General features: G+C 53.9%; 2 protein-coding genes across 2 annotated transcripts in view; both read right to left on the bottom strand.

Annotated features, from left to right (window-relative positions):
* Positions 1 to 324: 324 nt before the first annotated feature.
* On the bottom strand, positions 325 to 19,863 carry STRIP2 (striatin interacting protein 2; the record flags this gene model as incomplete). The annotated part of the gene is made up of 21 exons (XM_082280133.1): positions 325 to 1,709; positions 2,327 to 2,531; positions 2,901 to 3,005; positions 6,079 to 6,145; positions 7,562 to 7,662; positions 9,394 to 9,520; positions 10,026 to 10,123; positions 10,622 to 10,696; positions 10,822 to 10,893; positions 11,522 to 11,585; positions 12,261 to 12,326; positions 13,604 to 13,827; positions 15,006 to 15,206; positions 15,505 to 15,632; positions 15,749 to 15,855; positions 15,942 to 16,010; positions 16,462 to 16,582; positions 16,768 to 16,902; positions 16,993 to 17,067; positions 18,061 to 18,130; positions 19,726 to 19,863. 21 exons carry the CDS (start codon positions 19,861 to 19,863, stop codon positions 1,459 to 1,461), a joined length of 2,499 nt encoding a protein of 832 aa, XP_082136259.1. The 3' UTR covers positions 325 to 1,458.
* A 1,832-nt stretch (positions 19,864 to 21,695) lies between these two features.
* Positions 21,696 to 25,194, bottom strand: part of AHCYL2 (adenosylhomocysteinase like 2) — a 75,057-nt gene continuing 71,558 nt past the window's right edge. The window contains exon 17 of the mRNA XM_082280136.1: positions 21,696 to 24,274. Coding sequence (XP_082136262.1) covers positions 24,268 to 24,274 — 7 coding nt within the window. The 3' untranslated portion in view covers positions 21,696 to 24,267. The remainder of the gene's footprint in view (positions 24,275 to 25,194) is intronic.

The raw sequence follows: 25,194 nt of genomic DNA on the forward strand, positions 1-25,194 counted from the left end.
AACAAGCACAAACACAGCACATAATGCTGTTTTTATTTTTTTAGAGTTCTACGGACTCATCGGAATGCAACGTCCAGAGTTGTGTCAGACTGAGGCCTTTCTGCAGCAGAGGGAGAGTGGAGATGGGCAGGGGTGAGAGCTGAGTTTGGGGGATGCTTTCGTCCTTAAAAAACAAACAAAGAGAAGCGTTTAAATTAAGACATGGGAAGAAAAAGCTTAAATAAAGACATGTCCTTTAAAAGCTGGTTTATTTTGAACGTTCAAAAGCATATTTAAAAAGGTTTTAAAGGGTTTAATGCCATTTGCATGAATAAGGCCTTGGACAAAGCCCATGAAGGAAACATTCCCGGGCTAATTAATGCTTTAAGCAATAAGCACAACTCCTGCCATAACAAACACTTGTGGATGCTCAGGGCTTCCCTGCCCTATATGAACACACGATGCTTTGGCAAATGCCATCCTCATGCAACGCAGCTTTACCCAAGCGTAGTGTTTATTATTAAATTGAAGTATTGAGTTAATAAATTTATAGAAAGTTTACAGCTCTATATCCTGTTCATTCTGAAAGTTATGGACCACAGAGTCCACTCTTTTCCTCATAAATTCTTAACCAAAGCACTTTCCCTCCCCACTCTAAGACTCGGCACAAGCACGCCCCTGAACACCCAAAGATCTGTGTAAAAATCAGGTTATTTAACGTGGTATTTACTGTCTCCTCAGGGCTGGAAGGGCCAAAGAGGATCTGGAGTCCTAATGACACTCAGGGGGAGAGAAAGGGGACATCCAACCTCTACAGCTCTGAGCACTGCACAGCACAGGGATCGTTTCACTCTAAGAAACGTGGTGAGTGAAGGTGGAGGAAAGCGGAGAGGAGAGAAGGTAACGTATCAGTGACCAGGGGAACATGCAAAACCTGTCCCTGGTGGCACCAGGGCTCTGTGAGATGGGCTGTGTCACCCCAGCAGCAGCAATGCCAGCCCAGGGACAACAGGGAATGTTGTCTCCAGTGGCCAAGCCAACGTGTATTCCTGGTGGGCACCTTCCTAGGGCTGCTGGGGAGTGACAGGGTGGTGTTTGAAGCACATCAGCAGCCAGCCAGAACTGAATATATCAAAACAAATGAGGCACAGCGTGGGGTGTTCGGGAGGGATGGAATTCCCAGCTGGGAATCCTTACACCATGCGTGAACCAAGCTACAAGACAGACCTTATCTCTGAGCTCACTCTGGAAGCTGCTCCGTGGCCTCTGCTGATACTTTATGGTCTCCAAGAAGTCACAGGAAAGGGATGACCTCCAAAACGAGGTGTCTGGTAGGCACGGAGAGACTTGGTCTCTTTGGAAAGATTTAATTTTTTTTCCCAGCTGTGCTTAAACCCCCGCAGATCCAAACCGATTTTGCTCTCTCAGCCTGTGGCACCGCCAGCCCTTACGGAGGTGGGGCAGGTGGAGGTGCGGCTGTCACTGGCAGTGCAGCAGCTCCTCCCAACGAATGGGCTGGGAAAACACCTCCCGCTCCAGCCAGAGCTCGTAGGAGTAGTGGAAGTCCTCGGGGAGCTCCAGGCGCTGGCCCAGCACGCTCTGCAGGCAGTTGTCCACCGGGGCGAACTCCGAGTCCTGGGGCTTGTCGTACCTGCGGCTGTTGAAGGCTTCGATGTTGGCCCTCAGGGTGCATTCCTCAGCCTGGAAATCCCAGGGCCTTGCATCAATATCTGCAGGGAAGGACAAGCAACACACAAATATTGAGGAAAACATCACTCCGATAAGGTTTGAGCAAAAGAAAGGCTGAAGGTTCCCCATGAATTAACCAGAGTCACTCCTAATTATTATCATTCCTAACCAAATCCCATTATGTGTGCATTTTAATTTAAGATACCCAATAGAAATGTAATTATTCCTGCTTTAAGGACTGTCTGTAATTACCCAGCCCCTGCATTTTTCACAAAGACCCCACCACTTTTACTGAAAATCTCCAGACAACTGAAGCAGAGATCAAGATTTAAAACTTTTAAAACTGATGAGCTTATTATAAGCTCCTAATTCCCAAAATTGTTAAAATTTGGACATATGTAGCTATGATCAATATTGAAAAGCTGCAATAACCATGACATTACGTCATACTATACAAACACGTAACATGAAGAAAGGCATTTTTCCCAGTATTTTCAAAGTTGGCTTTCACGAGCTCTAAATCTGATACTGCAGAACAGTGCCTAAAAACTTGTGAAAAAAAATCCCCGATTGACAACAATTTGAGAGGTCTGAGGCCAAACCAAGCCAAGCTGATGCCAAAGCCACAGGCAGAGGGATGATCCCCAGCAGGACTCACCGTTGCCGTAGGCCCAGTCGTCGTTCATGCGGTGCCGCACCTTCTGGTAGATGGCAGACATGGTCTTCATGTTGCTCTTCCTCCACTGGCGCCCCAGGTACTTGGTCTGGATTTTCAACAGCTTGAGCACGTAGAGCTGCATCATGGCCTGCTTCACCTTCAGAGCGCGCTTCAGGATGGGGGCTGACTTAAACACGACCAGCATCTGCCAGGAAATCAACACCGATTAATGCAGAGTGCTCAGGGCAGCCACACAAACACTGTGCTGCTTTGGGCACCAACACCTGGGCAACACGTGCCACAAGCCCCCAGAAGGGAGAACAGGAGCGTTCGACACGATCAACACCCTCTGCACGGGGCTTGAGGGTCATAGAAATAACATCATTTGCAGAAGGAGAAGTATTTCTGCATTTAAGGCTCAGTCTGTGAAAGAAAAAAGGGAAGATGATGAAGAGCAGAAGCGCCAGCAGTTCCACAAGAAACGCTGAGCACAAGGCCGGGCTGAACCCGCTGTGTAGAGCCAGGGATGTGCTCCAGGTGAAAAGCTGGCAAGGGGGAAGGGACATCCCCTCACCATTGTCCTCGAGTGTTTCCACTTGGTCAGCTTGTTGAGGATCCTCAGCAAGTTAATGCAGGAGAACAAATTCCTCCAGCAGAACTGGTTGTTGTCTCCAGCTTCCTGCAAGGGGAGAAGGACAAGTGTAACCCTGACCACAGCGTTCATCAGCACCGCCACAGAGATGTCCTTGGGCAGAAATCTTTATTTTTATTGTCTGCATAAGTCTTATTTCTGAGGGAGGACGAGCAGCAGAGCTGCCTCCTCACTTGGGTTATCATCAGCTGATTCTGGGGAAAACCATTCTGAAACACTCAGATTTTAACTTGCTTTTGGTTTAGAGTAAGAGCTAATAATGGGGTAAGTCACATTATTCCATCATGGGAAATATATTTTGTGGTAGATTTGTATTCCTTGTTCACAGCCAGAGACCAAATTGCAGCCTGGTGATCGCCACTGCTTTTGTTAACTATGTAAATTCATGCTTAGAGCACATGTTACAGACCAGTAAAAAGAAATCACAAATCAACACAGGGTGACAAATAGCAACATTTGTATCAAGAGGATGAGACTTCTCTGTAACAAAAATCCCCTCCAGCTTAAGTGCTGCTGAGACATTGTTTTAAATATTAGGTAACTGTAAACACCCCCAGCTACAGCTTGTGTAATCTTGCCCCTGGCACGTTTCAGCCTTAATTCCACCACTGCAGTGACTTGCTCCGTGTTTGAACAGCTCCAAGCGCAGGAGAAATGTCCCACAAAAAACCTGTTTGGGGATTAGTGCAAAACAAGGACTGCTGAATTTATAAACCACTCACAGCCAGCTACAGCCTTCTCAACTCAGGGCAAAAACCCAACCCATTCCAGGATCTGGGCATCCTCGAGAGGAGTTTGGGAGAGCCCCTTCTGTCAGAGGGTCCAATCCAGCTTTGAAATCGCACCAGCACAACCCACAAGTGCCAAACAGGATCAAGGAATCCCTGAGGCTGGAAAAGCCCTCCCAGACCACCGAGTCCAAGCTGTGCCCCATCCCCACCTTGTCCCCAGTCCAGAGCCCTGAGTGCCACCTCCAGGCCTTCCTTGGACACCTCTAGGGATGGGCACTCCAAACCTCCCTGGGCAGCCCCTGCCAATGTCTGAGAGGCATCCAGAGGTGGGATGTCACCAGAATGTCACCAGGATGTCACTGAGGGTGGTGGATGCTGCATGGTGCTTTGGGGGTCCCAAAGTGCAGTGCCCCTGCAGTGTCACAGCATGTCCAGGCTTCACCTGTGCCCTCTACACCAAGTAATTTTCCCAAAAGGCCCCAGTGGAATAAACCAAGATCTACTTCTTAGGCAGATGGATTTATTTGTCACCAATCCGATGTTGTCTCTACAGCTGCAAGTAGGGGAGGGTCTTTCCATCAGAGTTATGGAAGGAGGGAACAGGCTAAACAGACTTTAATACCCCCTTTTAAGGGGCTGATTGAGCCCTTTGCAGACCCCTCTGGAGTGACAGGGGAGGAGAGAGGGCAACTGGGCAGGATTTGAAGAGCCTTTCCCACAACAGGATGGGTGAATCCCCCACCACCTCAGCCACTTCTGATTTACACCAGGTGGGGACAGCAGTTACCCCACAGGCCCCTCCTTGGGAGACAGCAGCGCTGGACTCGTCCTGGTTCTCCTTGGAATAACCCAAACACACATCACAGTGCTCAACCCACTGAGAGCAGAATCATCTGTCACATCCTCCAAGGAATGTGTTGCGCTGGGCTGTTAAAATCACTCATCAGAGTGGTAAAAAAAAACCCTAAAACAACGCATGAAATGCTGGCTGAAGAAATATAAATATGTGCACAAACGTAGGCCTCAAGTACCAGGGTGTGTCTAATTCCTATTAAATCCTTGCTTCCCTGGGTATCCTCCTAAAGATGAACCCTTGTGGTAAGATTCAAGTTGGTTTCTGCATATTTTCTAATTAAATCGCTCTCCCTTGAGGATAACATCCATGTCAGCTGGAGGAAAGCAAAAGGTGCAACAACACCCTGCCAACTCTCAAGACCCTACTGGGAATATTTTCCCTAAAAACGTTCTGTTTTCTCCTACAGCCTTAAAGCTGATTGTGAGGATTAGCAGGAGCCACGGAGCCCTCAGTGATGTGTCACTAGATGTCCCCATTGGTCCAGGATATGGTCGATGGAGCCTGGCAGGGCTGGACGGGGACACGCAGCCTTCAGCAGCCCATGGACCTGGGGAGAATCTTTCTCTTTGATGATTTTAACCTTTATAAACCTAAGGAAAACAACACAGGCCTAAGACTGTAGCAGCCAGGCACCCTGAGATCATCCCTGCCTGGACTGGGTTTGCTCGGGCTCCTTCTTAATGATTTAGGGTCTCCATTTCCTGTCCATTATTCCTTATTAACCCCAAAGGTTTTCCCTGCCCTGAGCCCAACCTCTTCTGCACCTGAATTATTGCAGTTATGAACCTGCCAGCATTAATATCCCATCTGCAGTCTGTATATTTACCCAGCCCATCCTGCTGGCAGTCTCCAGAATACTTAAGGCTCCTCTCCGTAGGGAATTTGGTTCATTCCTTAATCTCATAAAACAGGAGTGCTCAGAGCAGTTTAAACCTGGGAGGCAACAGCCTCTGGGTAAATCTTCTTTCAAAGCAGGAGAATCTTGTCTTGACAAAACAAAAGGAAACGGCCTCAAACTGTGCCAGGGGAGGCTCAGGTTGGACACCAGGAGGAATTTCCCCATGGAAAGGGCACTCAGGCCTTGGCAGGGGCTGCCCAGGGAGGTTTGGAGTGCCCATGCCTGCAGGTGTCTGAGGAATTCCTGGATGTGGCACTCAGTGCTCTGGGCTGGGCACAAGGTGGTGTTTGATCAAAGACTGGACTTGATGATCTTGGAGGTCTTTTCCAACCTCAATGACCCTGTGATTCTGTGATTCTCTTCTGTGAAAGGGAAAATGCTAAACCCAACTATTTTTATGGGGTGCCCAACGCCAGCAGCGCCTCTTCCCCACAGCTGACAGTGACTCAGAATAGTGATGGGAGGAACTTTCAAGTCCGGAGGGGAAAGAAAAGTCTGATTTTGGAAAGGCTGGGGGTTAGAGAAAAAGAAGGCAGATAACAGAAAACCCAAATCCTTCCTCACCCTGTCACACAGAGCAATACTGGCCACAAAACCCCTTTCTGTGCTGCTTACCAGGCTTTCTGCTGTGAGCTCGGGCAAGTCACAGACTGTGCAATGCGGATAATCCAGGACGGAGATGCTGCGGAAAACGGGCAAGAAGGGGCTCGTTAGCAACCAATTAACATGAGAGCAATTTTTAAAGATGATCTATGTGATCATGCCCAGGAATCTGCCACTTTTTCCTGCTCTGTGCCTGGAAATGCAACAAGTAATTTGGGTGGGGAACGATCCCAACTCCAGCACGTGAAGCAGCTGTGCCGAGGGGTCTCCCTCCAGCATTTCCGACGGCACAGACAGCATCCAAATGGGATCCCAGCCTCAGCACTGCCTCACCCCTCAGCTTAATGGAGCACGTCGATGCCTCTTGGCTCCAAAAGCACATCCTGAGTGCATTAATAAGGACTCGAAGGATTTGGATCCATTAAGACAAGACAGATGAGTTATTCATATGCATATTTTAAAAGGGGAAAAAAGTAAACAAAATAGATCTGAGGTTCAAAGGGAGGCATCTGGTTGCCAGCAAGAAAATTCGCAGTGGGTGAAAACTCAGAGTATCAGGTCTTTCAAAGGCCTCCAGGCCTATGGACTTGGTAAAAGCAATTAGTTAAAAACCCCCAAAACTGGAATTTACACCTCCCTGGCTCAGAGCATCCAGCTGCACATCCCACCTCACTCACAGGAAACCTTCATCCCAGAGCAGAGGAGGGAGCGGAGTGCTTCTGGGAAGCATTTCCTCCTCACTTAAAGCACAGGACCAAAAGTGGAAATATTTATAGCATAAGAATCAACATTTTACTTCCTATTTTTCCATGCGTGCCTCCTCACACAGACACAACCATGCCGTGCAGGAGACAGACCAGCCTACACTCGCAGATGAAGAACAACAAAAAGAGCATCAAAAAGGAAAAAAAAAAGGATCTTTTTAGTATTCCAACATCCCTGTGGAACTCCTCTCCAAACAGGGAAATCCTGCCCTGGTGAGCTGTGAAAGTGTAGTGCTCTCTCAGTTCTTTGATCCATGGTGGTCCAGCCAGTCCCCTACTCAAAACCAGGCTGCTGCCGCTTTTGGATCAGCAGTAAAAGGCAGTGACAGCTGTGGAAAACCTGAAGGAGCCAGGAAAGCTGAATTACAGCTATAAAATGTGGGGAAGACCTGGAAGATCCTACCCCATCTGGCCTTGTTGAAGCTGTGGCCCAGAGATGTCTGGTAGCACTGGATTTCTCTCCAGGAGTGCATGTGAAGATGAAAACTATTTTATTTTAATGATGAAGCCTCTTTTATTTCAGTACTATTTTAGCAACCCAGTCAGAGATTGGAAACACAGCATCCAGTCATCCTCATCATGCCAGAGGGATGTGCTCCCTCCAGCATATTCCTGTAGTGGAGAGGACACCCCAAAGCCGTGTGAGGTCACCTGGGCCCCCCAGGCCATCGGGTCCCTCATGTGCAGCCTCGCTGCCCCATCACCTCTCTCTCCCCCAGAAGTGGCTGTACCTGTTTTTGGCAGTGATGTAAGACATGATGTTCTGGTTGAAGAACTTGAGGATCAGCGGGATGCAGTTGGCAAACACCAGGTGTTGGGACACGTACTCAAACTGGGGAAGAGAAGGGAAATGGGTCAGCATTAGCTGGGACAGCTGGGAGCACCACCTGGGAATGGAAACCTCTTTCCAGCCTAAAGCAAAGCACTCGTGGTGGTTTGCCCCAGACGCCTCACAGACCATTTTCTCCCTGCAGAAGTTTGCTGTGGAAGGTTTGTGTCATACACAGCAGCTGGAAAATTCTGTTTGCCATAGAGAGGACACGCAAACTTCATGGCAGTGCCTTAGGAATAGCTGCACCTCATGGCTGCAGCGTGGCATTTCAAAATTCAATCTGTGGCAAAGCAGTGTACGGGGAAGAGGGAAGGAGTTGTAGCTATTACATGAGAAAACACAATAATTCCTATTGCTCTCACACACTAATCCCAGTTCCCTTTGAAATTTTGACTGAAATAATATCCTTATTTTCCTACTTGCTTTTAATTTCTCTCTCCCTCGAAGCATTAAATGGTCTTCAAGGCCCCTTCCAACCCAAACCATTCTACAGTTCAATAATACACCAAATCTCTCCTGTTCTCTAAAGATACTAACTGCAGCAAAACCCATTCCTGTCCCATGCTGCCCTGCCATGCCTCTCCGTCAGCATCTCCAGTTTGAGAGGGAAGGAACAGTTTGTTCTCATCTCAGCCTGGTGCCAGCTGTCGACATTGGCACACCACAGATGACACAACACCACCACGGATGACACAGCACCGCCGGGATGAGCCGGTGAGTAATCGACCCTTCCAACACAAACCATTCCGTGATTCAGTGACTCCTTCATTTCAGACCTGCTGGAGCTTTCTCAGTTTCCCTGAGACCATCTTTGTCACCAAAAGAACAAAATCACCCAAATCAGACACACAAAGGCAGAATCAGGGGCACAAAGCCCCACAGCTTTCTCCAGGCTTAGCACCAGGCTGCAATGGCCCTCCTGCCTGGGGGGAAGAAAGGAGAGGAGCCACTTTGAAGTGAGAAAAATTAATGAAGGGACATGGGGAAGACCCAGAACAAATGTAGGATTGTAAAAATGTGGGAGGTGGTTTCATTTTATCCAATCCAATATGTGGATTTATATTTATCCTCAGTTAAATATCAGTGGGTTTTGTAACACAGAGGGATTTGTAGCACGCTGAAAGCTTTAATAGAAAAAATTAGAAAACACTAATTGTTTGACTTGCAGAACGAATGGAGAATTGAGCCACAGCTCATATTAGTCCTTGGTTTTTTTTAACCAAGGAAAGCCCTGGAGTGGGTGCAGTTTGATTGGTGCCATGCAGATGGAACAAAAATCACATTGGGAACAAAAATCAGATTGCAACTATGACCCAGATCTCCTGCCTCTGTAGAAACTGGAGCCCCAGGAACTTGATCCTGCCAAAACCAGATTAGGTTACCTCGTGAGGTCCTTCCCAGCACTATTTCTGGGCCTTGGAGATGACAGAGAGCAAAAGAGAGTCTTGCCTAACCCCCAGCATCTTCCCCCTTCTGCCAGGGAGGCTCGTGCTATCTCCTAAATTTAACCGGAATGGATATTCCCAGAGGTCTAAAAGCTCCTACCATGTGAGTAGAAATGATGTTGTCAAAGCACAGCAGGGTTATCCCAACCCGAGTGACCCTGTACAAATCCTGCAGCTATGGAAATGTGACTACAGCTCCTCATGGAAACTCTTCCTGGAAGTCTTCATCAGGACACACCACCTTCAAGCCCAGCTTGGCAATGGCCATCCCCTCCTCTAGGCCCACCTGGTAGATGTGGTTCAGCTTGAAGTGCTTGAGGAGCAGCAGCAGCAGAGCTGAGATGCTTTTCACGATGATCTCTTTGTGTCTGTTCACGTCAATGCCCAGTTTCATGCTCTGCAGAACGGTGATGCTGCCATGGAGGGAGAAACAGCACCGAGCAGGGAGGTCAAAGGGACTGTGGAGCTCCTGCTCATCTGGATGAGCTCTATGAAATCAAGGACCTTCACTCCCCCCAGGACTCCCATTTCCATCCATCCTACCTGGTGATGCCAAAATGCATTAAAAAAGCAGGAAAAAAAAAGTGGATTGCTCTCCACCAGGAATCCTGGCGGAGCGGTAGGAAGGACACCTCCTATATGCAGACATATCTTTATGATTTGGGTCAATCAGCAGGATTTTATCATTGGTGTCACTTAGCTTGGAGTGGCTGCCCACTGCACTCAAATCATCGCACTCCTGAAAAAGCAGCATCACTTCCTTGGCTTTGACAGCTCTGCCCTGGTGGCAAAGCAATTTACACTGACCCAAACACATATCCCAAACCTGGAAACCCCCAAACCTATCAACTCTCCTGCTTGGTCCAAGACGTCAAGGCAAGGCTGGGATGGCCGGTGGCCACCTGGTAAGGGACTTACGGCATCTCTTCGGGCAATACATCTGCCAGGATGTTGATGGAGTCGGTCTTGGCCTTGGAGGTGGGTGCAGCAGCCAGGAGGATCTTCAGCAAAGCGATCTGCAGGAGAGGGCAGGTGTGGGGGGGATGGTCCCAGGAAAGGGAATTCCTTCCTTCTCCTTCACTTGCTGAAACTGGACAACACCAAGCCAACCCTACAGGGTTTCACCAGACCACACCCAACCTCTCCTTTTATCCCCTGACAGACAGGACAAGTGCAGGGTGCTTGGCAGCTCTTAACTTAAGGCATCACATGTGCCTGAGCTCTGGTAGTGTGGATAAAACAACACAAGGGACACCTCGAGTTGGAATTCACTTACATCTGTTTGTCTCTCCCTACAGACAGAGCCCATATGACCCAATCAGCATCTTGGAATCCTCTGAATCCCCCCTCTTGGACTGTACTTTTCCTCCCGACTTTGGTGTGGATTCCCACCAAAATCTCACCATCCAGGTCCTGACCACACCCCTGCCATCCTGTGCTGAGCTCTGCAGCTCCCAGACCAGCACCATTCCCTACTCAAAAGCTCTTCCTTCCTTTAAGGAACGCAGGCTTACCATGTACTGGGGGAGGTTGTACAACATTGCTCGATACAGGACCTCACAAGGGGTTTCTTGGACTTCCTCCTCCCCCTAGAGCAGAGAAGCATTAGAAACAAGGGAAAATGAAGTAAAAATAAGAATGCACGGATTGACACAACACACTGGAAACCTCCCATCTTCTCTCTGGTGATGGGGTGAAGAAACTTCCTTCCTACCAGAGACATGGGGCACTTCTCCAGCTCCTCCTCGTTCTTGATCTGGACATCCGAGATGGAAACGTACTTGTGCTGGTAAAACACAGAGACAGAGGCAGAGCAATGTCACAGCTGAGGGAGGAAACACAGCCAGTGATGGTCACAGCCACTGATTCCAGCGATATCCGAGTGAGGGGTGCAGATCCACGGGGAACTCGTCGCTGTGGGGCGTTTCCCTCTGTCCCTGAAGCCCCTCACACCTCCTGCCCTTGGCTACTTCCACCTACTCCTTCTGGGAGGTCTCTGTAAGTAATTAGAGAGGGACACTCGCCTCCAAAAGACAACCCAGACCTTCAATAGGGCCAGTTGGCCTCTGGAGGTGTCTCATTCCCCGTGGAGCACTGCAGGAGCCAAGGCTGGCCATGCTCCCCCCTGGGAGCAGCACCGGTTTGGGAATGTGTGTCCAAACCCAGCTCTGATAGTCTGTCACCTTCAAAACACATGGCAAACACTTGGATAAAGGGAAAGTAAAAATGCTGGAGAGGCTACTTGAGGACTCCGTTTTGAATTTTTTGCCCCAATTCCTGCAAGAAGCTCCAAAAACTTCTCCTGTGACCACCAACTAATTTGTAACTCCCTCCAGTAACTGTGTTTTAATGAGGTTGGCCAGGAGGATCCATGTGGTGCATATTCCATGCCATGCATGGAGCCACCATCTCACCTGCTTCAGGGTCTTCACGCTTTCATGGATTGGCCGCGGGAGCCCTATCAGGGTTTCAGTGTCCCTGGGGAAGAGGAAGGAAGGTCAGTACTGGGAAGGACATCCATGTTCAAACATTCCCATGTCATAACAGGTAAAAGAGGGAGCCTGGAGTCTGCTGAATGCATCCCAGAGGGGTCAGGAATTGGGAGAGGTGTTGGCGTGAGCTGCTGCCCTCCCACCTCCTCCCCATAATGCCTGTACAAGAGAGGAGAGACATCAGGGTGAAGAATTGGGGTGAAATCAGATTGAATTGGAACTGGGGTGAAATCAGATGAAATCAGAACTGGGGTGGAGCCAGTCTGAGCCCAGCACTGCACCTAAAAATGAATGTACCCTGCTGGGCCTGTCCCAGGACGACTCTGCACCGGCAGTTTGATTTATTCACAAACGGAGTAATTTGCTGTGGATACCAAACTGTCTCAGCTGCCTCTCGCATCAAACCAGTTCCTGGTTTGGGCCAGGGGTCACTTATTCTGGGCTAGGTCTGATTTTTAATAGAAAGAGGTCCCTGGGGACCAGTGCCTCCAGGAACATGTTTTTCTAGCACTGCTTTCGTTGCTGCGGCCCCAGCAAACCCAGCACTGCATCATCCTGAGCCTGCCTTGAGCTGGAAAAACCTGAGCTTTGGGGACACCTCCCACCACTTAAACCCCACTGATGGAAGCTACGGGGCAGATTTTGTGGATAAAACACTCACTGTCCCAGCGTGAATCCGATGAATTTGTTCCTGCTTGCTTCCAGGAAATGCTCGATGTCTTTCTGTCTGATGGAGCCGCGGAGAGACAAAAACAAGGAGAAGGTTGGAAAACAGCCACATACACGATCACAGCCTCGGACTGATTTCTAGAGATCACAGCAGCAGTGGGCAAAAGCCACGTTTGCCCTCACTGGCTGGCAGCAACGTGAACCAAACCCATGTCTATTTGCTGTGCAACTCCACAGGAACGTGCGAGTAGACGGAGAGAGGTTTTCTAGAACCTTTGTATCCACCTCCTGTGCTCCTCACACGCCTCTCTGAGGAGCATCTGCTCACTCTGAGAGAACAAATGTTGTCTCCACGGTCTGTCAGAGCACATGCTGCTCCGAGAGCAAGCTGACATCTTGTCCACGTTGGGCATCTTTCATGGGAACTGCTCGGGATCTCAGCACTACGAGCAGGACACAAGCTGTGAGCCAAGGCTCTCCTGGACAGAAAGAAATCCAGCTGGATTTCCAGCCAGCAGCCAAGGAAAGCAACAACATTTGACTTCGAAGCTGAGAGTGCTAAGTGACGTGGAGCACCACACGTGGAGATCCATGTGGGAAACCAATTCCTGCTGTGTCCCTGCCAGGAATGCTCTGGACAGACCGAATTAACCCTGTCACTGCTCCTACCTCAAAAAGATCTATTTGCTCGATTTGTTGGAAAGATGCTGGAATAAATCCAGGCTTGGGATAAACAGCAAAAACCCTCACATGGATCAAAGGGAAAGGGGCAGAGCTTTTCACCCTCTAATCCTAATCATTCCCTCATATCACGTGTAGATAACTGGTCTTAGGAAGGAAAGGCACCAGCTCCTTTACCATTAGATGTTTCTCTCCACCACTGAAGAAGGCTTCACCTGGCAGCACAGGGGTCCTGCTCACCAAACAAGATGTCATTAACCAGCTCCCCAGATGATTAGTCACTCATTTTGTGCTACCAAGATCCACTGGGGTCTGGTTGGGAAAGCTGACCCTGCTCCCGCAGCACCCCAGCACAGCCTCCTTCCCAGTACAACCTGGGATACCCTAAACTGGATTGCCACTTATGGGCCAGTAATTTGGATTGCCAGCTTATTGGCTTGGACTGGGTTTAGCTGAGCTCTTCCCCAGGATTTACACACCAAACATGGCAAGTGGCCAATCCAGAAAGGACCAACCCTGACAAAAAGAGAAGTGGAGTCACTTCAGTTCAACCTGCCAGAGGCCAAAAAACTTCCCAATGCTTCCCAAAAAACTGCAGTGAACTCCAGGACAGGTAGGGCTGGGGAGGATGGCAGTGACAGCAGGTGGCTTTACCTGACTTTGGGGGCCCAGGGGAGCCCCTTGGGGAAGGACACCCTCTCGATGGGCAGGCGCTGAGCTGGCATTGCGGGGATGATCGCGTCCCGCTCCATCAGGTCCAGCTCCCCCTCGATCCCGCTGTCCACGTCATCGTTCTCCTCTTCATCAACTCCTCCTTCATCGTTCTTGAAGGGATCTCTCTCGTTGTAGATGTCCAAACTGTCTTGCTTCATCAGGGGCTGCAGCAGAAGGGGATGGAAAATTCAAGTCACTTCAAGGATTTTATTTCCCTCCCAGGTGCTGGCACCAGATCTCTCCATCCTGAAAGGATCAAGCTCTCAGATGTTCCTCAGGTAAGGATTTCCCTCCTAGCTGTTGCCACCAAAGCCTGCACAAGAATACCTCCTTCTGTTACCTCTGACCTTGCTGCTCTAGGAGGTGTGACCCCATTTTCCACCTTAACTTTTGGGGCTTCCGTCTGACATCTCCTCCTTAGCAAAAGGCATTTTCATGCCCAGACCATAACACAGCAACTCCAACAGCGGAGCTAAAAAAAGAACTTGCTGTGAGCAGTTTGCTCCCTGGTGCTTATCAGGCCTTTGCCATAAGGTCAGGATGTCCTCTGGCTTCCTCGGGATCAAACACCCCATGGGGCTGATCTGTTGCAACTGAAATGGGTGGATGAAAAACTGGACATGTTCTGACCACGTGTAATGAGAGCCCAAAAACCCCCCAGTCCTGGGCTGATCCCAGCGTGGGCAGCAGGGGAGGGGGGATTCTGCCCCTGTGCCCCTCAGGTGAGACCCCACCTGCAGAGCTGCCCCAGCCCTGGGGACACAGCAGCAGGACCTGGAGCTGCCGGAGAGACTCCAGGGAAGGCCAGAGAGATGCTTCAAAGGCTCCCCTCTGCTCTGGAGCCAGGCTGGGAGAGCTGGGAATGTTCCCCTGGAGAAGGGAAGGATCCAGGGAGAGCTGAGAGCCCCTTGCAGGGCCTAAAGGGGCTCCAGGAGAGCTGCAGAGGGACTGGGGCCAAGGCCTGGAGGGACAGGAGGCAGGGAATGGCTTCCCAGTGCCAGAGGGCAGGGCTGGATGGGAGATTGGGAATCGGGAATTGCTGGCTGGGAGGGTGGGCAGGGGCTGGGCTGGAATTCCCAGAGCAGCTGTGGCTGCCCCTGGATCCCTGGCAGTGCCCAAGGCCAGGTTGGGTGGAGCTCTGAGAAACCTGATCTAGTGGAAGGTGTCATTTGGAACCGGATGTTCTTTAAGGTCCCTTCCAACCCAAACCATTCAGTGAGCCCCTAAAACTGGCAAACACAGGAGCACTTACAGGGAAAAGGGAACCATAACCATGAGGACCCCTGGCTCCTTGGGACAGTGCCTGCTGGAAAACCACCCTGGCCCAGGAGGAGGCTCTCACCCTGCGGCTGCGGTGGCCCCGCTTCTGCGGCTGCTGCTGCTGCTGCTGCTGCTCCATGAGCTCGATGGCGTAGGTGGGCGGGGAGGCTGCGCGCATCCCCCGCACCACCTGGATGCTGTCCTCGGGCAGGGGCGGCAGCCCCAGCTCCTCCCGCCGCCGCACCTTCATGGCCTGCAGCGCCTCGAACCCGCCCAGCGTGAACTAGGACAGAGAGAGAGGGGAGAGCACGGAGCACACGGCCCTCCTGGGCAGCTCTCAGGGGAGCTGCAGCTGGAGGCCATCGCGGTGGAGTGTTGAGGGTGAAGACACCACGGCAGTTGTTAATTCTCCATATTTCTCCCCCATCCCACATCCTCGGCCCACGCTCATCCCAGAAGGAACGGTTTGCCTTGCGTTTAATAACGCTGTTGTGGTTGGGTTGAATGGTGGGGAACATCCAGGCTGCGGCAGCACCATTCCAGAATAAAAGTTTCTGGAGAAAGGAAGGGTTTGCACTCACCAGGAGCACCTTCCAGAGCAGGAGCAGGACCTTCTTCATGGGGAAGTGTGGAGCATGGCCGCTGCAGAACTTGGTCACCATGGTGAAGAGCAGCAGAGCAAACGGCTCCTCAGTATGCACAGGGAAACCTGGCAGAGAAGGGACCAGGACCGGGGTCAGAGCCCATCTCCCATCCCTGAGCTCTCCCCGCTGGTCCAGCATGACAAAGGGACATCAGTAGGTCACAATGAACTTCGGGGCTCACTCAGCTCCATCCTGAAGGTCTCCCGGCAGGTTTTCCACTCGTGGGGATCCGTCTCCTGCTCCACACGGATGTTCTCCACCATCAGGTACATGACACTGAGCAGGACCCTGCCGGGACAGCAGGGCAGGCAGGTGGTGAGGCCACTCTGTCCCCAGAGGTTGTCCCACACCCGCTCCCAGCACCAAGGGGGTACCTGAGCTCCGTGCTGTCGGCCAGGGAGATGGCCGGCTTCCGCAGGGCGCTGCTGCAGGCCTGGCTGTTCCTGCAGGGAAGGGGATGAGCTCAGCACCAGCCCCTTCATCCCCACCCCCAGCCAACATCTGCAGCGCTGGGAATGCCACACCAGGCATGTGACATGGCTGTGACACCTCCCGAGGAGGAGGAGGGAGAAGAAAGAAGAGGGCAAGGAGGATGGGGAGAAAGAAGATGAAAAGGAGGAAGGTGAGAGGGTGAGGAGAAAGGGGAGGTAGAAGAGAAAAGTGAGGAGGATGGAAGAAGAAGGTGAGGAAAGTGGGGAGGAAGAAGATGAAGAGAGCAAATTGAATGGAAGAAGAGAAGAAGGGGAGAAAGCAGATGGTAGAATCACAGAATCATTTAGGTTGGAAAAGACCTCCAAGGTCATCGAGTCCAAGAAGGGGAGGGTGAGGAGGAAGAATGAGGTGAAGAAGAGGACAAAGAGGGAGAGGTGGGCAAGGGCAGTGCAGTCCTCTCACTCAATCTCCATGTTGAGGAGCTCCAGGAAGGCGGAGAAGGTTCCCAGCTGGTACAGGAGGAAGCTGTTGTGCCGAGACCAGTGCAAAACATCACCTTCATTATCGCAGTCCCCAAAGACACCTGGAGAGGCCCCACAGAGAAACTCTGGTGAGGGAGGATCTGCCTTTGAACCTTGGAGTCCACAGGACCACCCCAGGAAGGAGCTTCACTGCACCAGCCTGGCATAAGCCCAGGAAAAGCTTCTCCCATGCCCCCACAGCAGCGGATCCGCGGCCACATCCAGACATGGGGGACGTGGTCCTTACCCTGTGCCAGATACAGGATGGCCCGTGCTACTCTGAGCCTCTTGTCCCTGTTGACCACCTCCAGCCCATCCAGCAGGCGCATGACGTAGGCCTTCTGCTGAGCCGCGTCCAGCTCCAGCCACCTCCTGCCTGGTACTGGAGAAGGGACACGATGTCCAGCTGGGTGCTTCCCCAGGGGTCCCACTCCTGCCCCAAGCCCCGGGGTGCTGAGCTCAGAGCTGGTACCTTGAGTGTGAAAATCCTCCTCGAAGCATCTCCTGTTGTGGCTCAGCTCGGGCTCCTCAGTGTAGCTGTACAGCTCTGATGGGGACAGGGATCAGCAGGGACATGGAGGGGCTTCACCCTCCTCCTCATTCCCAGATTCCTTGGGAAGCATCCCTGTGCACCCGGGGAGACACGGGACAGAGACCTGAACTGATCCCTGAGCTCTCCTGCAGCTCCAAGGGGCATTTTGGGGCCACCCAACACCACCAAATTCATCACCTTCATCCCTGTGTCCTGGCTGGGCTGTTCCCACGCTCCTGCGCCAGCTGCAGTTGCAATTTCATTGGGGTTTTTGGGGGGTCATTTTGTCTCACTTAAGCAGTTGGGGAATGAAGGGAATGCAGGAACACCCAGGCAGGACCTGCACCGATCCCACACGAGGCAGCTCGGACATTTTGGGTCCTGCAAATACGGGCTGGACTTGGAGGGACACGATGTTGCACCTGTTCTTTGTAATTCCTACCTGTTCCTACAGAATTCCTACCTGTTCCTATAGAATTCCTATAGTCCTACAGTGCTGAGCAGCACCACGGAGGACCGAAAGGATCCTGCAGGGAAGGAGGAAGGATCCCTTGCAGAGGAAATGTGCTTTTGCCGGGCCAGCTCGTGCAGCTGAGATACACAAAGCTAAAAATAACCCCTTTTTCTCCGGACACGCTCGGCACCGCGGGGTTACGGAGCAGAAGCAGCTGGAGCCACTGCACAGCAGGATGATAGGGGACAAGGACACGACCCGTCTGATAACGGGTGACACCTCCAGCCTGGGCCGTGTCACCGGACACTCCGCCCTCCTGCCACCCCCGGCGCTGCGCCCCGGGTAATTCGGAGCGCGGGGTAATCCCCGTGTCCCCACGCGTCCCCTCTGCTCGTCCCCAGGGAGTGAGTGGCTCTCTAATAATAAACCCCGCTTGCTCTATTACTGCAGGGATGACACCACTCAATATCCATCCCCCATCTCGGCGGGATTTTTATTTTCCATGCCTGCCGGGCACCTATAAATAACAATGCAGCACCCAAAACCTGCTTCACCTGCCAACTCAGCGCCGTGGCCGTCGGCATCGCCGTACTCAAATTCCAGGTTGGGACAATCCACGGAGCCCTGCGGAGAGCGGGATGGGGTTAGGAGGGGGCTGGCACATCCCTGGGGATATTTTGGGATGTGGGACGGCTGCCAGCACTCGCAGCCTTTGCGCCAAAGCTCCTCCAGCCGCCGGAGCAGCGACTCGCACGGGTGGGCTGGAGCGGGGAGTCCGTGCGAGGCCATTCCAAATACAGTGGAAATGTGGAAGCCGTGTGTGAAAACAGCATTTCTCAAATCCCAGGGAATGCAAAGGCAGGACGCAAAATGCCGGTGAATATTTGATGCATTTCAGAGCCCCGCACGCCCTAAAAACAAACCCCGGGGCTGGTTCAAAGGAAAAACCCTCGGGAGGATGCTGCGGATCCCTGAGCTCCGTTCTCAGCATCGCAGATCTGAGAGCTCTCGGGGCCGGGCTTTGCCTTTTCGAAGCCCGTGGCGTGGATCTCCCCCTCCTCCCCTGCGGATGAGGAACTGGAGCATGAAACTTCGCCGGAGGATTCCGGCGGGGCAGCGAGCGGGCAGCCGCAGCCCGACGACCCAACGCCGGCACCGCGCCGCGCTGCCCCGGGAAAGGGAACACATGAATGGATAATCAACGAAATTAACATAATTTCCCATTCCGAGTCTCAGCATCCCTCCTCGGCAGCCGGGCTGGAACTGATGCGCATCGTCGCGATGAATATTGATGATCCGGGAGGATGCGCGGCTGCGGGCTGACCCCGACTTGCTCAGAAACGCTGGGTTCTCACCCAATTTCTGCAGCCGGCGGGGCGGCTCGGGGAGTTAAAGCCTGTGAGGAATCCGGCGAAGCGCGTGCAGCTCTAATCCGCTTTGAGAGGCCGAGCCGGGGGAGCGAAGCGACCCCCAAATTCACGAGTTGGGGGCACGACTTAGAAACCATCGCCAGAGACCCTTTTGGGGTCAGGGGGCCACTCAACCCGCAGCTCCTTGGTGGGGAAGCGAAGTCTTCCCGTCCTTTGCTCACGGGGGTCCCGCGGTGGCTTTACGGTGGCCGGGGACATCAGATCCCGGTGGGATCCTGGTGACCTGATCCCAGTCCTGCTTCCCCAGCCCAGCACCCACGAAGCCGCACGAGCGCAGCAGGGGCAGAGCGGCCCAGCGGGGTTCGGTTGCTCCCCCGTGTCCCGGGGTTATTGGGGCAGGAGGGGCGGAGGGGACTGCGGCACTCGGACCTTGGTGAGGGTTGGGTAAGCGGGAGCCTGCAGAGCGGGGGAGCCCAGGGCTCAGGTGGGTCCCCAAAACCCTGCTGGGGGCTCCGGGTGTGGGGCAAGGAGGTGCCAGTGCTGAGGCTTAGCCAGCGCCCCAGAACTCCGCAGCTGGGTCTGGGAGCGGAGCAGGGAGATGCCAGTGCCGGGGAGTGCCCCCGGGGACTCCCCGCTCCGGGCTGGGCATGGCAGGACCCCTAAAGCCACCCCCGCAGGACCCCGAAAGCCTCCAGTTTGGGGTAGGGAGCACCCCTAAGACCGGGAGCTCGCCCAACCCTGGATAAGGCTCCTTCCGCAGGAACCCCAACCCCAGGCCAGGGTCCCCCCACCGCACAGGAGGTTCCGTCAGGGCCCGGGGGGTGCCGGCACCGAGCTCCGCGCTCTTACCTCGGACTCCTTCCGCTGGCTCCTGAAGAGCTCCCGGCCCTTGGGTTGTGGCTGTGGCTGGGGTGGGGGCTGTGGCTGGGGCTGTCCCGGCCGGGCCCTGCCCGGGGCCGGGGCTCCGCCGCCTCCCGCCGCCTCCATCCCGCGGCCCCGCGGCCGCCGCCGAGCACGTGGGGGCCGGGCCCCGCCCCGCCCCGCGCGCTCCCATTGGTCCGCCGGGAAAGGGGGCGGGGCCTCAGCGCACACCCCCTTCTCCCATTGGTCCGGAGCGGGGACGGGGCGGGGCTTGGGGGGTCCCTTGGGATGGCGGGGCTGGGAACGGGGGCTGGGGACACATGGAGGGGCGGGCTTGAGGGGGGATAGGGGGTGTCCCTGGGGTGCTGCGAGCACGGAATGCTGGGGAAGGAGAGGTTATGGGGTGTCCCTGGGGTGCTGGGAGTACGGAATGCTGGGATGGGGAGGTTATGGGGTGTCCCTGGGGTGCTGCGAGCACGGAATGCTGGGGAAGGAGGGGTTATGGGGTGTCCCTGGGGTGCTGGGGGTACGGAATGCTGGGGAAGGAGGGGTTATGGGGTGTCCCTGGGGTGCTGGGGGTACGGAATGCTGGGGAAGGAGGGGTTATGGGGTGTCCCTGGGGTGCTGGGAGTACGGAATGCTGGGGAAGGGGGTTATGGGGTGTCCCTGGGGTGCTGGGAGTACGGAATGCTGGGGAAGGAGGGGTTATGGGGTGTCCCTGGGGTGCTGGGGGTACGGAATGCTGGGGAAGGAGGGGTTATGGGGTGTCCCTGGGGTGCTGGGAGTACGGAATGCTGGGGAAGGAGGGGTTATGGGGTGTCCCTGGGGTGCTGGGAGTACGGAATGCTGGGGAAGGAGGGGTTATGGGGTGTCCCTGGGGTGCTGGGGGTACGGAATGCTGGGGAAGGAGGGGTTATGGGGTGTCCCTGGGGTGCTGGGGGTACGGAATGCTGGGGAAGGGGGTTATGGGGTGTCCCTGGGGTGCTGGGAGTACGGAATGCTGGGGAAGGAGGGGTTATGGGGTGTCCCTGGGGTGCTGGGAGTACGGAATGCTGGGGAAGGAGGGGTTATGGGGTGTCCCTGGGGTGCTGGGAGTACGGAATGCTGGGGAAGGGGGTTATGGGGTGTCCCTGGGGTGCTGGGAGTACGGAATGCTGGGATGGGGAGGTTATGGGGTGTCCCTGGGGTGCTGGGGGTACGGAATGCTGGGATGGGGAGGTTATGGGGTGTCTCTGGGCTGCCAGCACCGGGGGTGTCCCTGGAGCGCTGAACGGGGGCAGCAGGGCCGGAGCTGGCGGTGTCACAGGTGCCCATGGGGTAGCAAGGGGGCACCTGTGGGGCTGCAGCTGCCCCAGTACACGCAGGGCCGGGGGGTTCCCATCCCCAAGGCACCCCCAGAATCACCCGGTGAGTCGTGCTGTCCGAACCCCGTTATCCCCATCTTGTTCCCAAGCAGCTCCCAGGGCCCTGGAGCAGGAGTGGGAGAGAGCAGGATTCCCATTCCCACACCCAGTATGGGGGAGCAGTTGTTTTTGGGGGTGACTGTGCAGGATTGTGGCTGGGGAGGTACCGGATGCCCCATCTCGGTGCCGCTCGGGTCCCACATCCCCTCACAGCCTCTGGAAAGCTGGAAACCCCAAGGGTTGGGGTCAGGATTTCCCTTGGCTGCCCCAGCAGAGGAGATACCGGGATAGTTCCAGAGGAGATACCGGGATTGTGCCGGCACCGCTTCCCAAGGACGCACCAGCCCAGGAGCCCAAACAGCTCCGGCTGCCCCAAGGACGAGGCCCCGGAGCCGCTTCCCCAGCTGGAATTATCTGGATACGGTGGGAGCTCAAGGCCACGGCTTTGGGGACAACCTCCCCCCATCCCACCACCATCCCTGACCCCTCCCTGTCCCCCCCTGCCCCAAAATCCTGGTCTGCCCCCGCCTGACCCCAAGGATGCTCGGGAGAAGCTGAGTTTTCCAATGTTTTATTTGTGTTTTGAGATTACAGAGTCTTTATTGCTGATCTAATACAATCACTCAGACATTAATATTTAAAACATCCTTTTGAAATGTTACGGTTGCGACGTTTTCGTTTCCTCACTGCTGATGATGGGTTTTGTCTCATTATCTCTAAAGTTCAGAACAGAATTAATTTCCTTTATACGATTTTGCTGGTGTTACCTAAAATCTCCTTTTTCCTAAGTCTTGAAAAATGTGTTACATTTAAAAAAAAAAAAAAAAGAGAAAGAAACCAAACCCCATTACACGTTTAATTTAGAGATGATCATAGGATATGATTCCAGGTTGATTAGGAAAAAAGCCAAGCGAGCCAAAAAGCTTTTACAGGAGAAGCAGAACATGGAGAAGAGCTTTAAAAATCGAGGTGGGAAAAGCCGGTTGGGATTTTATTATTAATATATATATATATTTTTCCCTTCCAATCTACCTGGAAGATAAAATGGGATGAAAACTGGGCATGAAGGGATCCAGGGCCAGGCAGAGCAGTGCCGTGTGCGGCACGAGCGACAGGCACGGGGCGGGACGCGGCTCTGGGGCTGCACTGGGGTCGGGGCTGAGCGGGGCTTTCCCAGGGTGGAAGCGGCTGTGGCTGGGTTGGGTTGGGATTCCCGTTCTTCCCAGAGCTGCTCTGCCCCAGAGACCCCACAGCCGCGTCTCACCCGGGCCAGGAGCAGCTCCCACGCTCTCCAGAGAACAACGGGGGCTGACACGGACCGGGATCCAGCTCGGGGAGAAAGACCTGAACGTGACATTTCAAATAGCTCAGGGGACTCTTGCCAAAAATTCTCAGGATCTGGTAAAATCAATGAGCAGAGATCATTTCAAGTCTGTGGTTAGTGATCAGTCTGCGCGGAAGCTTCTCAAAGCCTGAAGGTCTCCTCAAAGCCTTCTCAAAGCTCCGACGCCTTCCCAAGGTCTCCTCAAGGCTTCCTCGAGGGTTCCTTGAGGTCTTCTCAAGGTTTTCCTTCAAGGTTTTGAGAGATTTCAAAGAGAAACTTGGAATAAGGCAGCACACGGGAACGTTTGTTCTGGAGACGAGCAGCTTGTGGTCAACCTGACTCCAAATCTCCCAAGAGCCGTGGGAAGGACTTGAGGCCGTATTTTCTCCGTTCTCCTTTCCTTGTGCGTGAACGAGCTGCCACAAAAGTTCTTCATGCTGGCAAAGAAGCCCAGGAGGACAAAACACGGATCTGCAGCCCATGAGAGACTTGGGAACCACACAGGGAGGACAAAGGCTTCTGTGCTCTCGGGGCTGGGCAGTTTTATTGTAGAAGGATCACGTTCTCCACATGAGGGATAGAAGCGACTCTGGTGAGACACCGGGACTCGGGAAGTCACCTTAGTAAGGGTCACGCTGTCCGGTGCTCAGGTGGGACATCCTGGGATAAAACTCTGGCAAATTTGTTCTCCATCAGCTCTGACACATTGAGATTCGAGGTGACCAAAGGGTTGTAGTGACGCTGAACTCTTCCCTTGCACAGAATCCGTGCGGGTCACTCCGGCGGACGTCTCATACATTCCAAAGGGGATTTCCGGATTCATACAAATATGACCAGAAAATAAAACTCCAAACATTTCCAATGAGGACTGAAATTCAGCTGGAGAAGGACCTGGCGTGAACCTGGGTCCTCCCAGCTGCGACGGCCGGCGAGCTCTGCTTGGCACGGGAAGAGCTGCCGGGCGCGTGAGCAGCATCAGTGGGCGAGGCCCTTCCAGCAGCGCGGGCGGGCGGGCGGGGCTGCCCCGGCCCCACCGGGAACACGACCTTTGGTTGATCCATAGAGGTTGGCACTCGGAACGAAAGCAGCAGGAAAACACCGCGAGGCTGCGGCCAACGGAGCGGCGCCGGGCCCGGCTCCTCTGCGCGCTCGGGGCTCTCCCCGGCCGGCGCCGGACCCTTGGGCACAGCTCCGGGCAGTGCTAAGGCGAGGTTCCTCGGCTGGGCACGGCCCTGGGCACTTCCATGGCACACGGAGAGGCTTCTCCAGCCAGATTCCTGTGGCGGCTCTCGGCTGGGCAGCAGCGCCTGGAGCCAACGAGGATTTTGGCTTCGCTGTCAAACAGCCGGAGCGGTTCCCCTGGTGCCGGCATCCTGCGCCGCTGGAGAAGCGCTGGGGTGTGGAGGAAACCAAGGACTGCCAGGCCGGGGCCCGCGGCTCCCGCCGTGCGCGGCGGGTGAGCAGGGATAAGGGACTATTCCACGGCTCGATTCCAGCAGCTTCCTCCTCGCCTTCCCCGTCCTCCCAGCCCCGAAAAGGAACGAACCCAAAGAGAAAAATGAAAGAAACGGAAAGAAAATCCAGCGTCTCCCAGTCCCGCGGCAGGACGAACACCAGTGGCAGAGGCCACGTGAACAGTATTCTAATTTAATAAATAAATAACCTAAAACACACTGTCGACTATGGCAGCAAGCCCGGCTCTAGCGTGGGAAGCTTGCGCGGTTTCATCCTGTACAGTAGTTGAGAAAGACTCGGGTGGTTGTTGCTGTTCCTCGCGATTCTCCGGGATGCAGCGGCAAGAACTCAGTATCTGCGAAAAGAAGGAAAAATGGGGTTTGGTGAGTGGCTGGGGAAGGGATGAGAAGCTGCCCCAGCATCACCACGGAGGATTTTGGGAGGGGGGAGATGCCAAGGACAGAACTGGCTGAGGAAGGGACTCGGTCCTCGTCGCCTCTGAGGTGCCCACGGGAAGTTTGAGGGGTCGTGGCTGCCCCTCAGTGCAGGGAATTCCCTGTGACCCTTAACAGATCCCGACCTCTCCGTGCATGGGACAAACCTCGCTTCCCACGAGGCTGGGCCACGCCAGACCCTGAAACCAGGCAGAGAGAACTGAACCACAGGGAATTCCTCCATGGCCATGGGGAAGCACCAGGATTGCGCAGGGAAGAAAGCTCAGGATCTGGGGAAACCCAGTAATCCCCAAACCGGGAGTGTTCTGGTGCAGCGCTGCTCTCTCTGCCTGCCAAGAAAATCCCTCTTCCTGCAGGAAAAGGATCTGGGCTTCACCCTCCCAGGCTGATCCACATTTGTGCAAAACCATTTCATTTTCACGCTGTAAATTCATGGCAGTGCTGGCTAAAAATGTGGAAAGGGAAGGGATCCAGGGGCTCCTACTGAAACTTGCAATTATTTTTGGGGATCTGCCCAGCCCGTGCTCAGGAAGGAGCCGCGGAGCTGAGCCCGTGGGAGCAGCTCCGGGGCTGAGGCCGCTCTGTGCCACCTCATCCTCCGCCAAACTTTAAAAATAAAGCTGCTGCTGAGCCGGTGGCATCGCGCTGGCATCTGCCACGTCTGGGTGACAGCTGCTGCCACGCACAAAGGGCTCCTGTCCTGCCAAACGCTCCTGTCACGGCTCCAACTGCACCATCCCCTTCCTGCTGCCTGCGGTGGGACTGAGCAGAGCCCTTGGAATCTTCTCAGGGGACCGGAGGGGTTAAACCCCATCCCCTC

The sequence above is a fragment of the Coloeus monedula genome, assembly GCF_965178545.1.
Source record: "Coloeus monedula genome assembly, chromosome: 4".
Lineage (NCBI taxonomy): Eukaryota > Metazoa > Chordata > Aves > Passeriformes > Corvidae > Coloeus > Coloeus monedula.